Source organism: Pongo abelii, chromosome 9 (genome assembly GCF_028885655.2).
Source record: "Pongo abelii isolate AG06213 chromosome 9, NHGRI_mPonAbe1-v2.0_pri, whole genome shotgun sequence".
NCBI classification, from domain to species: domain Eukaryota; kingdom Metazoa; phylum Chordata; class Mammalia; order Primates; family Hominidae; genus Pongo; species Pongo abelii.
This window is the reverse complement of record NC_071994.2, coordinates 79,189,625-79,201,707: the sequence shown is the minus strand read 5'-3', so window position 1 is coordinate 79,201,707 and position 12,083 is coordinate 79,189,625. Positions and strand designations below refer to the sequence as shown.

General features: G+C 52.6%; 1 protein-coding gene across 4 annotated transcripts in view; it reads right to left on the bottom strand.

The window, feature by feature from the left end:
- Window positions 1-9,524, bottom strand: part of MYO7A (myosin VIIA) — an 88,829-nt gene extending 79,305 nt beyond the window's left edge. For 2 of the 4 annotated variants that reach the window (XM_024255160.3, XM_054526047.2), the window contains exons 1-2: window positions 9,232-9,524; window positions 7,086-7,149 (exon numbers count right to left, since the gene is read on the bottom strand). In XM_024255160.3, the coding sequence (XP_024110928.2) occupies window positions 7,086-7,103 (18 nt within the window). In that variant the 5' untranslated portion in view covers window positions 7,104-7,149; window positions 9,232-9,524. The remainder of the gene's footprint in view (window positions 1-7,085; window positions 7,150-9,231) is intronic. The other 2 variants (XM_054526045.1, XM_054526044.2) reach the window with 2 other exon arrangements.
- Between the last annotated feature and the right edge of the window lie 2,559 nt (window positions 9,525-12,083).

The window sequence follows — 12,083 nt, the reverse complement described above, 5'->3', positions numbered from 1 at the left end:
TGCAGAAGAGGCCTTAGAGTCCTGGTGTGGGGTCCCCTGAACTCCCCAGGACAGCTGAACCACCTCGATGGCTCAGAGCTCTCCCTGCAATGGGCCAAGCTGGCCTCCTGTGTCCTAGCAGCCACACAGGGCTGGACACTAGGCATTGGTCCACGCTGGGCTGTGAGCCAGAGGCCACCGTGTCATCCCGAGGGCCCGGAAGGCCCAGGCCCTGTGACTCCTCTCCCATTCCCTCCTTCTTGCCTCCCCCTGCCTGTCTTTGTCCTCCTCCCCTCTTTCCTCCTTTTTTTCCCTCTTCTCTTTCAAGGCCTCCAGTCTGCATTTGTGGCTCTCTGCATTGCCTAGTATCCTGGAAGCCAACTGCTCCCCAACAAATGAACAACGGCAGAGAGCGGGGGTGGGGGACTGGGTGGGGGGAATGGCAACGAAAAAGACAGTGATGTCTCACACAGGGCTCAGAGCCACCCAGGATGGGCCCAGTTCTACCCCACTCCCTGTCCCAGCCTTGGGGACCCAGGGCTCTGCTGCCCAGCACAAAGCTGACTGATTAGCGATTCCCACTCACTTCCTGTGACCTCTCAGGGACACCGCTCTCAGGAGAGGTCCTTCCCCCAGTCAAGCCGAAAACAGGCACACCTGTCTCTCCCCGCCCATCTACAGCAGTACATTGGGACAGGACCCGGACCTCAGACACAAGGAAGCGCTGGTGGTGAGCTTCCAGGCATTCTACCATGAGTTCATATAACCGACCTTCACTGAGTACAGGCTCAGACTAAAGTACAGAGGACACTGTTAACAAGACATGTCCTCAGAGCTCCCAGCCTGGTGTGGTGGACAGACCCAGGCACAGATAAGGATGGTACCACCAGATAAGAGGCAGATCAGTCCCGGAGACATAGGATAGCATGGCCACTAAGAGTTTGGACCCTGGAGTCAGATGGCTTAGTTTCAATCCCAGCTCAGCCACTCACAAGCTGTGTTACCTTGGGCAAGTTCCTCAACCTCTATGTTCCTTTCTTTCCTCATCCGTCAGGTGACAAAATGACACTGCTTCCACGTACTTGTGAGGATTTAACAGGTTAAGATGCATAATGCACCTAGAGTGGTGCCTGTTAGACCAAATGTATATGAGTGCCAGTCATGGTTAACTAAGGGAGTCGTGTTAGGGGTGACAGCTGGGTTTTAAGGTTTTTTTTTAGGCAGACATTAGGGGAAAGGGCATCCCAGGAAGAGGGAACAGCAAACTCAGAGAATCAGAGGAGAGAGGGAAGAGATTGTAAAGTAAGTCTGGCGGCTGGTGGCTAAAGAGAGGTCCCCTAGGGGAGACCCTGCAAGGCGCTAAGAACCTGACCTTGCCTGGTTCCAGACCGACTACTGAGACCACCACTGAGCTGGAGGAATAGGTCTCTTCTCCACAAGTGGCAAAGACAAAGACTCTTGAAAGCAGCAACAGAGAGGTGACTCATTCTGTAAAACGAATCCTTAATATGAGTCTCGGCTGATTTCTCATCAGAAACCATGGCGGCCAGAAGGCAGTAGGATGACATATTTAAAATGATGAAAGAATAAAAAAACTGTCAAGAAGGAATTCTATATCTGGCATAACTATCCCTCACAAAGGAAGGAGAAATGAAGACATTCCCATGTAAACAAAAGCTAAGGGAGTTTGTCACTAGTTGACCTGCCCTATAAGAAATGCTAAAAATTAAAAAGACATTGAACAACAACAAAACAAACAACCCATTTCAAAAGTGGGCATAGGCAGGAGTTTGATGGCACCACTGTACACCAGCCTGGGTGACAGAGTGAGACCGTGTCTCCAAAACAAACAAACAAACAAACATAGGCATAGGACTGAAACAGACATTTCTCCAAAAAAGATATACAAAGAGACAAGAAGCACATGAAAAGATGCTCAACATCATTCATCATTAGGAAAGTGCAAATCAAAACCAGAGTGAGATACCACTGCACACCCATTAGGATGGCTATTACAAAAAAACAAAACAAAACAAAACAAAACAGAAAATAAGTATTGGCAAAGATGTAGAAAAAATGGAACCCTTATGCACTGCTGGTGGGAATGTGAAATAATACAAATGTTGTGAAAAACACTATGGCAGTTCCTAAAAAAATTAAAATGAGCATTACCATATGACCCAGCAATTCTGCTTCTGGATATATACGCGAAAGAATTAAAAGCAGAATCTCAAAGAGATCTTTGCACACCTATGTTCAAAGCAGTATTAATTATAATAGCTAAAACATGGAAGCAACCCCAGTGTTCCTCAATAGATGAATGAATAAACAATATGTGGTATAAACATACAAGAAAACATTACTCAGCCTTAAAAAGGAAGGAAATTCTGACACATGCTATTAATACAACATGGATGAACCTTGAGGATATTATGCTAAGTAAGCCATCAGAAAAAGACAAATAGTGTATGATTCCACTTATGTGAGGTAACTAGAATAGTCAAATCAAAACCAGAAAGCAGAATGGTGGTTGCCAAGGGTGGCGGGGAGAGGGGAATGGGGAGTTATTGTTTAATCGATAGAATTTTTATTTTACAAGATGAAAAGAATTGCAGAAATTGATAGTTGTAATGGTCACACAACATCGTGAATGTATTTAATGTCACTGAGCTATGTACTTAAAGTGGTTAAATGGGGTCAGGCACGGGGCTCACTTCTGTAACCCCAGCACTTTGGGAGGCTGAGGCGGGCAGATCACCTGAGGTCAGCCTGGCCAATATGGTAAAACCCCATCTCTACTAAAAATACAGAAATTAGCTGGGCATGGTGGCAGGGACCTGTAATCCCAGGTACTCAGGAGGCTGAGGCAGGAGAATCACTTAAACCTGGGAGGCAGAAGTTGCAGAGTGAGCCAAGATCACACCACTGCACTCCAGCCTGGGTGACAGAGTGAGACTCTGTCTCAAAAAAAAAAAAAAAAAAAGTTAAGTGGTAAATGTTGTTATGTGTATTTTAAAAAATACAAAATTGGAAAAAAAAAGAGAGTACAGTAGACAGTGATGCAAAGCCATACAAAAAAAATAAAGAACACTGGTAAAGGCATTTACATAGATAAATAGATAAGTCATATTTAACCAGGCACAGTGATAGGTGCCTGTACTCCCAGCCACTTGGGAGGCTGAGGCAGGAGGGCTGCTTGAGCCCAGGAGTTCAGAACTGTAGTATACCACAATTGCACTTGTGAATAGCATCTGCACTCCAGCTTGGGCAACATAGTAAGACTCCATCTCTTTAAAAAAAAAAAAAAGTATTGTTGTATTTTTGGTCTGTACTTTCTGTTGTGTGTGATTTAAAAGACAAATGTATAACATAATGATAAATCTATGTTAACTGGCACACAATGTATAAAGATGCAATTTGGACAATAAACAACATAAAGGGGGAGAGATAGAACTATAAAGGAACATAATTTTTAGTTATTATTGAAGCTAATTTGGCCTTAAACTACATTGATGTAGATTTAAGATGTTATCTGTAGGCCAGGTGCAGTGGCTCACACCTGTAATCCCAGCACTTTGGGAGGCCGAGGCAGGCAGATCACTTGAGGTCAGGAGTTCGAGACCAGCCTGACCAACATGGTGAAACCTTGTCTCTACTAAAAATAAAAAAATTAGCCAGGTATGGTGGTGTACACTTGTAATCCCAGCTACCTGGGAGGCTGAGGCAGGAGAATTGCTTGAACCTGGGAGGCAGAGGTTGCAGTGAGCCGAGATTGTGTCATTGCACTCCAGCCTGGGCAACAAGAGTGAAACTCCATCTCAAAAAAAAAAAGATGTTATTTGTAAACCTAAGAATAATCATTGAGGAAAAAACTTTAAAAATACACAGAAGAGTAAATGAGAATCAAAACAGTACTTTAGAAAAAAAAAAGTCAATTAAACACAAAAGAGAGCAGTAATGAGGAATCGAGGAGGAAAAGATACAAGACATACAGAAAACATAGCAAAATGGCAGAAGTCCTTCCTTAATGGTAATTACTTCACATGTAAATAGATTAAACTCTCCAACCAAAAGGTAAAGACTGGCAGAATGGATAAAAACAAAACAAAACAAAACAAAAACCAACCACATGATCTAACTATATGCTGCTTACAAGAGATCCACTTTAGATCCAAAGACACAAATAGGTTAAAAGTAGAAGGATTTCATGCAAATAGTATTCCATGCAAATAGTAACCAAAAGACAGTTGAGATGACTACACTATCGGACATAGATGTTAAGTCAAAATCATTACAAGAAACAAAGAAGGACATTATATTTTACTAAAAGCATCAATCCAACTGTTATCAACAGCCCACAAATTTATCTTCAAACCTCCCTCCGCCCACAAATCTGGGCCAAGTACACAGAGTCCCTACCCTGGTCCCACCATGAAGCTGGGAATCATGACATACTGAAGCACAAAAGCCCTCCTTGTGGTCCTTAAAGACGTGAGTCAGGTGCGCCACACAGGTGTGCCACTAGTCAGGTGGGCTAGTCCTTCTCCCAGAGACCTCAGTCCCTGTATGTTCATGAGGGGCTGCTGCAGCTGTCTCATGGCCTTCCCTGTCCACCCTCTCCCAGGGAGGGCAGAAGGCTCTCCCATTCTGGGCGCCCTCCCATCCCCGTGCCCTCTGGGGACTCACTGTCGCAGTGCCTTTCCTAGGTTTCTAAGCTGTCTCCCCACGTAGGTCTGGGAACTCCTCCAGGGCAGGGAATAGTAGGTGAATGCTTGCTCCGCCTGCCCTTAAGCGGGAAGTACGCTTCAGCTGCTTCCTTGGGCCTAAAAAGAACCCGAGCCCCGGGAGCCGACCCGCTCTGCAGTTCCACAGGCCGGGCCCAGTGGGCTCCATCTTGTGCTTTGCTGTTGAGTGAGAGGGCCTTGGGCACATTACTCAGCCTTTCTAAGCCTGCTTCGTCATATGCAAAATGCAGATTAAAAACCTCTTCCCACCTGGCGCGGTGGCTCACGCCTGTAATCCTAGTACTTTGGGAGGCCAAGGTGCGCAGATCACGAGGTCAGGAGATCAAGACCATCCTGGCCAACATGGTGAAACCCCATCTTTACTAAAAATACAAAAATTAGTTGGACGCGGTGGCAGGTGCCTGTAATCCCAGCTACTCAGGAGGCTGAGGCAGGAGAATTGCTTGAACCAGGGAGTCGAAGGTTGCAGTGAGCCAAAATCATGCCATAGCACTTCAGCCTGGTGACAAAGCAAGACTCTGTCTCAAAACACACAAACAAACAAACAAACAAAACCCCTCTGTTCCCACAGCTGCGATTGTGAGGCTAAAATGCCATTTGGGACTCCATGAAAATGCTTCTTCATCTGCTTCCCTGGTCTGCCTCTCTCCTGCTCTCTTCCTGCCAGTTCCTTCCCTATCCTGAAAGATCCGCGGGAAATAGGAAGAAGGCTGTCCCTCATGTCCAGGGCTCATCAGGAAGCCCCAGGCAGGCAGAGAAAGGAGGAGGACTGTGGACCAGGCCCTGGGATTTGCAGAGCAGGGAAGCCTCCCGAGGGAAGTAGAGCCCACACTGAAGCCTGAGCAGAAGTCAGCCAGGCAAGAGGGGAAGCCAAGCACTCCACGGATCTTTCAGGACAGGGAAGGATGTGGCAGGAAGAGAGGAGGAGAGGACAGATCAGGGAAGCAGATGAAGGAAGAAGCATTTTCATGGAGCTCCACATGGCATTTTAGCCTCGCATCGGCAGCTGTGGGAAAAGAGGCTTTTAATCTTCATTTTACATATGAGGAAACTGAGGCTCAGGAAGGCTGAGTAATGTGCCCAAGGCCCTCCCACTCATCAATAGCAAAGCCTGGGCTGGAGCCCACTGGGCCCAGCCTGTGCAACTGCAGAGCTGGCCGGTTCCCCAGGGCTGGGGCTTTCTTCGGGACCAAGGAAGGAGCTGAGTGTACTTCCTGGTTGAGGGCAGGCAGAACAGGCATTCACCTACAAGACACTTGCTCCCAACAGAGGCCACCCACAGCTGGAGGTGGATCAGCGTTCAGAGGGGCAGGAGGGGAGGGGTGGTGAGGAGGTCCCATCAGCCAGAGGCCTGCCTCAGAGGCCCCCTGAGGGAGGATGCCCCTGGAGGGCTATGGAGGCCCAGGCCCTGGCACACAGCAAACACTCAGTGAATGGACTTTTCCTCTTCTAGATCCTGCCCATCTCTAATGGGCATTTGAACAGGCTCTCAGGCCAAGGGGCTCTAAAGGGGGTCTCCTCCAGCCCCTGGGATGGAAGAATGTCTGTCCTGATGCTGCCCTGAAGCCTGCCTCTCACGCACACACACAGACACACACACGCACACACTCATATGCAAACATGCTGGTCTGTGCAGCCTCAGGGTGGCCAGGCAAGGCTGAGCCATTGGCCTCTGGTGACCCTGGAGACCGAGAAGCTGCTGGCCAAGCCCCCACAGTGCACAGCCCCACAAGCCCTACGGCCTGCTGCCAGGCCCACCTGGCTCAGGGCCCACATTCCTGGCTCCTGCTCTGGAGACCAGGAGCTCATTAGAGCCTCAGACTGATCACGGGGAAGGGCTGAGGGTCAGAGGCCACTGTGGCCCTCAGTAGGAAGGGGGGCTGGAGGACTCGGCTCGGGGCAACACCTCTGCTTCTTCCCATAAAATCCCAGGGGGCTCCAGCTCAAGCCATGTCACCCCCCGCCCTCCAGTCACTGCTCCCCAAGGCCCTAAGGATAAGTTGGGCTCAGGGCCCTTCCTGACCTGGCTTTGAGAGCCTTGCCAACCTCCTCTCCTCTTCCCCAGGGACCTTCCCACATCTGGGCCTTTGCACATGCTGTTCCACTGCCTGGGATCCAGAGATGTGTGTAAATAAAATCATTTCTGCCCAGTGGGGTGAGCCAGTGAGAGAAGGAAACCCCAGCCGGCACAGCAGAGGGAACAGGTTTCAGACTAGGCCTAGGCCTGGAGGGCTGGGTTTGGAAGCCTAGGTAGGAATTTTCCAAGAGAACACCCTGGGGAGGGTGTCCCACGGGTAAGCATATGGATGAGTGGATATGGGCTGGGGAGGACAGGCCACCCAAAGAGGTGGGAACACTGACCTGCTGAAGAATCACCATGGTCCCAAGTCAGGAGGTCCTGCTGCCCACTGGGCCAGGCACAGTTCTGCAGGGAAAGAGGCCATGTCATGCTTCCCAGCAGGCCAGCCCTGGAAGCCTTGAGCCTGGCTGGGGTCACCTGGGCTCCTCCCAAAGCCCCAGCTCCTCCTCCCTCGAGGGAACGCTCCCTGGCTTCTCTCCCTCTAGCCACTGCCCAGCCTGCGTGACCTGAGCCTCAGCCACTGTCACTGGCACCACTGCCCAGAGCAGCTGAATTCTTCTCTCAGCCACTGTCATTCAGAGATTCTCAAAGGGCTCCTAGAAAGTAGCAAGTCTGGCCCCACCAGGGACCTACGGCAAAGGGGCCCAGAGAGGGACCAAGACTTGCCCAGGGTCACACAGCTAGCCAGAGCAAATTTAGGACTAGGACTTAATCTCCAGCACTCAGCTTAGGGACTGCCCCAGGAATGTGGGTGACAAGAACAAGCCTGACTGAGGGGAAGGTCATGGCTGGGCATGACCTGCTCACGGCACACCCTGCCTGAAACCTCTCAAGAGCACCCACCGCCCTCAGGATGGCTCTGTGCAGAGCACTGGCTGCGATGGGGAGGCAGGGTCACTGGGGTCTGTCTCTGGCTGTGCTGCTGAATGCACCGCACCTGGGCCTGGGCCCCCTAGGCCCAGCACAATCTGGCCCCTGCTGATGCCTCAGTCTTTTCTCTCACTGCTCACTCCCTTTCCTCCCTTTATACTTGGACATCCTCAGTGACTCACTTTTCCTGAAATACGCCACCTCTTGCCATCTCCTGGCCTTTGCACATCGGCCCTTCTACCTGGAATTTTGACTAGTGAATTTCCACCTATGGTTCCTGGCTCGGTTCAGATGACACCTCCTCCAAGAAGCCTTCCCTGACCACCCCAAGCTGCCAAGAGCCTCTGTATTCCCCTTTATCCCATTTTGACTATATGCATTATGTTTTCAGGGTAAGGGTCTGTCCCACCTCTGCCCCCAAAGTTGGCAAGTTGATCCAGGGCAGGATGTGGCCAGTGGGAGAGGGTCTGAGACATTGCCTTGTCTCCAGCCTTGTCCAGCACAGGGCCAGGCCCAGAGATGGGCTCAGGAGGGAGCTTAAAAGGCAGCCCCAGCCTACAGGCCCTGGTATGAGGCCCCTCTGGCTCACAACGTGTCCCCTAGAATGTGCATCAATTTTTCACAAGGGCCCATTCAGAGCCACTGAGACATTCGATCCTCTGCCCATGACACTGCCTGACACCTGAGCCCTGACCCCTGCCCTTGAGCTCTGGGACACAGCAAACCCACGGTCCTTCCAGAGACCTGAACTAGTCTGGGTGCCTGGTGAGGATGTGGATTCAACAGGGCCAGCAGGCAGTTGCCACCAGTGCTTGTCTAAAGATGGTGCCCAGGCTGTGGAGCCGGCACCCTATGCCAGCATGAGCTATGAGGGCTGGGGGCAGAGCCAGTGCTTTCACTAGAGATGTGGGGCTCCAAGCGATGGAGGAGAGTGGTGAGGGCATGGAATTTAAGGGGCACATGTGAAAATGACAAGACATACATTTTATTTCTAAAAATTAGAACCAGACCATGTTCAAGTTAATTTCTTTTCCAACTGACAACAGGGGGCATAGACTGTATTTATATTTCTACGTCTATACCTGATTTTACCTCTTCCCCACTATAACCCTGGCTGGTGGGGCTTCATACTCCCATTTCACAGATGAGACACTTGGGGCATAGAGGAAGGAAGTGATGTATCCAAAAACGGAGATAAAGAGCGTCAGAGAGAAAGCAAAGGAGACAGAGAGAACGGACTCTTCTCTCTCTCTGCCACCACAGCGTGTCTATTCCCCTGGCCCCAGGATGCCACTAACCCCAGCCCCAGCTCAGAGAAGATTCGATGGACAACATGCTCCTTGGCTCTTCCCTCCTCCAGGGGACACACATGCATCTTCCCAGGCTCAGGACAGTTTCATTCAGTGGCTGTGGAGGTCGAGCCCTCAAAGGTGGCAGGAAGCCCAGTCCCAGGAGCAAGTGGCTGTGGGGCAGAGGCTCTAGAGGTAGCTCAAGTCCATGACTCCTCCACATCCAAACCCCTCCCAACGCCCAGGACAGTGGGCAGCCCACCCTTACCTGGGGCCCAGCTGCCCACTCTCAGTGACCTGCCAGCCTGGTACAGCTGCCACCTGCACGGAGGACTCGGGAAGCTGGGGTCATGGGCCCAGCCAGTCTGCAAACACACGTCTCCTCTTCCTCTGTCTGGCTCCAAGTCTCGCTCTAGGCGTCCCTCTGGGTCTTTCCCTTCCTCGCCGTCTCTCTGTGTGTGTCTCTTGTCTCTCCCTCTCTCTCCTGCCCGGAGCGGCTGTCCAGCCAGCACTGCTGCCCTCCCCTCCTCACTCCAGAGCCTTCTTCTAGGAGGCGGAGCCGGAGGGGGCCTCCAAGGTCTGGGCGCGGTGACATCAGCGTGGGGGACGGGCCGTGCTGGGGCTGGGACTAATGTCCAGAGGCTGCTCAGGGCTCTGTGCAGAGCACTGGCTGCCGACGGGGAGGCAGGGTCGTTGGGGTCTGTCTCTGGCTGTGCTGCTGAATGCACCGCACCTGGGCCTGGGCCCCCCAGGCTGGCTTCAGGTGCCTCCTGTTGTTTGCAGGACACTGCCTGCTGTCTCAGCACCTGAGCAGGAAACCGCACCTGATCCTGACTTAATCACTGATGTGCTGGGGTCTCAGCCCCGCCGCCCTCCTCCAGCTCCATTTCCTCCTCCTCTACCTGGCTGTTTGGGACTCAGAGAGGAAACGGTCAGGCAGAGCATGGCAGGAGGGAGTGCTGAGCTAAAGCCCTGCCTTCTGCGCCTTCTCCCTCCTGCACACCCACCCTTGCCTTTGATGTGTGTTCTCTGACGCTGGTCAATGCAACATTGCCCCCACAACCTGCTCTGAGGGTTGGGGACCCATGTTATTCTGTAATCATCCAGAAACTTTGCCAAACCAGCTGACTAGGAGCCACCCACGTGTGACAACGACACATATAAACTGAAGTGAAATCTGTGATTTAAAGGGGTGGGGGGAACCAAGCAAAGAGGAGCACACGTCTTTGTTATTAGCGTTGTCGAGGATGGAGACCTCGCGCGGCCCTATCGGGACCTGGCAGTTTCTCCTTTCCGCCCTCGGCAGCCACGCATCTGTCGGCGGCCCTATCGTGCACCTCTCCAGGGCAGCTCTGGGTGGCAGAAGGATGTCTCTTTTGGGTCCCTAGCCCCCATAACTGGGGTGTCTGCAGGGAAGCTGCCCAGAAGGTGGGGTGGGGCACAAAGGGGCGTTATAGCTCGCCAGCGCCGCCTGCTGGTCACAGGTCCCACTGCCCAGCTGCTTCCGTCAGGCGGGCTGAGCGCCGCTGGGAAGTGACCGTGAAAGGAGGCAGCTTCTGCTAGGGCCTGGATTCCCTCAGATCCGACGACCCTGACCCAGGAAGACCCCAGGATGCCGTCTGCCCCTTAGCCTGGTGGGCCTAACAGGAGTCCAGGAGTCCCTGGAACACAGTCCCCACCTGGGATTTACACCTGCTGCCGAAACCTAGTACCGGCCACTCCTCAAGTCCCCCCTCTCCATCTTCCCAGGCTGGGCGGGGCCAGTGGCATCAGTCCTACACGGGTGGGGAAATGAGACCCCGGGGGAGCACAGGGGAGCCCATGGCACACGACTGGCAGCAGGGACAAAATGCAGTGAGCTCTGGGGATGGGACAGAGAGGTGGGCAGGTTGTGGGGGACAGGGCGGCCTCCAAACACCAGGATGACGGCTACGTTGTGCTCAGCCACGCTATGAACCAGGCACTATGCTAAGCAGATCACACGATTTGCAATGCCCATTTCTCAGTCCCGTGAAGAAAGCGACGCATCTCAGTTCACTTTGCCCTCACACTGCACTCACCCCATCTCCCAAGTCCAGTTTTTCATTGAGTCATCCACTCTTCTTTCAGAGTCATCCCAACCCTGCTTCTCCCCACCACCACACCAGCTTCCTGGCCCTAGATGCCTGCGTCTGCCCTCAGCAGCCTCCGCTCTGGTCCCCCCACACCTTCCTGTGCCCCGAAAGCCCATCTCCTCTTCCCGGCCCTTCATGCACAGATCAGGGAGTAGGCCGTCTCTAACCCAGCAGGCCCATACTGCCCCATCAGTAATGTGCAGGATAGTGTTTGTCATGACCAGAGTATGTCTTTGTTCTCCCTGATCGTTTGTAGACTGTTCCAGAGCAGGGATTGCTATGCCTGGTTCCCCACATCCCAGGTGCCCGGGGCAGGCCTTGGCACAAAGCCAGCCCCGTACAGATCTACTGAATAAAGGAATGACTGAATGATCCCCACAATCTCAGCTCACAGGTGCACCGGGCAGGCAGCGGGGCCTTCCCTCTGACCAGAGGACAGTCGCCCAGGCCTGGGGAATATTCCTCCATTGTCCCTTCCCCGCAGTGGGACAGAGGGACACAGGAAAGTCTTTTTGGAATTGTGTAAGATTTATTGAGAATAGAACAGGCTTCCTGTCCCCTAACCCTGCGATGGATCCTGAGAAGAGGGAAGCCCAGGTCTGGGTGGTGTGGGCTGGAGGCCCTACCCACCTGCAAATGGGGACTCCCAGGCCCCCGTGGGTGCATACAGTGAACAAAGTAATTGCTCTCCCCTACCACCCCTGATCCTTACCTGCCTGGCCCCCAAGGTCTCCTGGGGACCAGAGATCCCTGCATAGCCAGGAGCCAGCCTGGCCCACCTCAAGGGGCAGGACGCAAGGGCAGCACTGTGGAACTTGTGCTGTCAGGAGGTGGCAGGCATGGCCTGGCCCCGAGGCTGAAGCCCACAGGTCTGCCACTTGGTCCTGGTGTGCCCCTGTATCCCAGGGGACAGGGCTGAGCAAAGTCCCATGTGTTAGCCCGAGGTGCAAGCTGGCTCACTTCACCCCCTACTCAGGAGCCTTGATTTGAAACAGACATCGAGAAG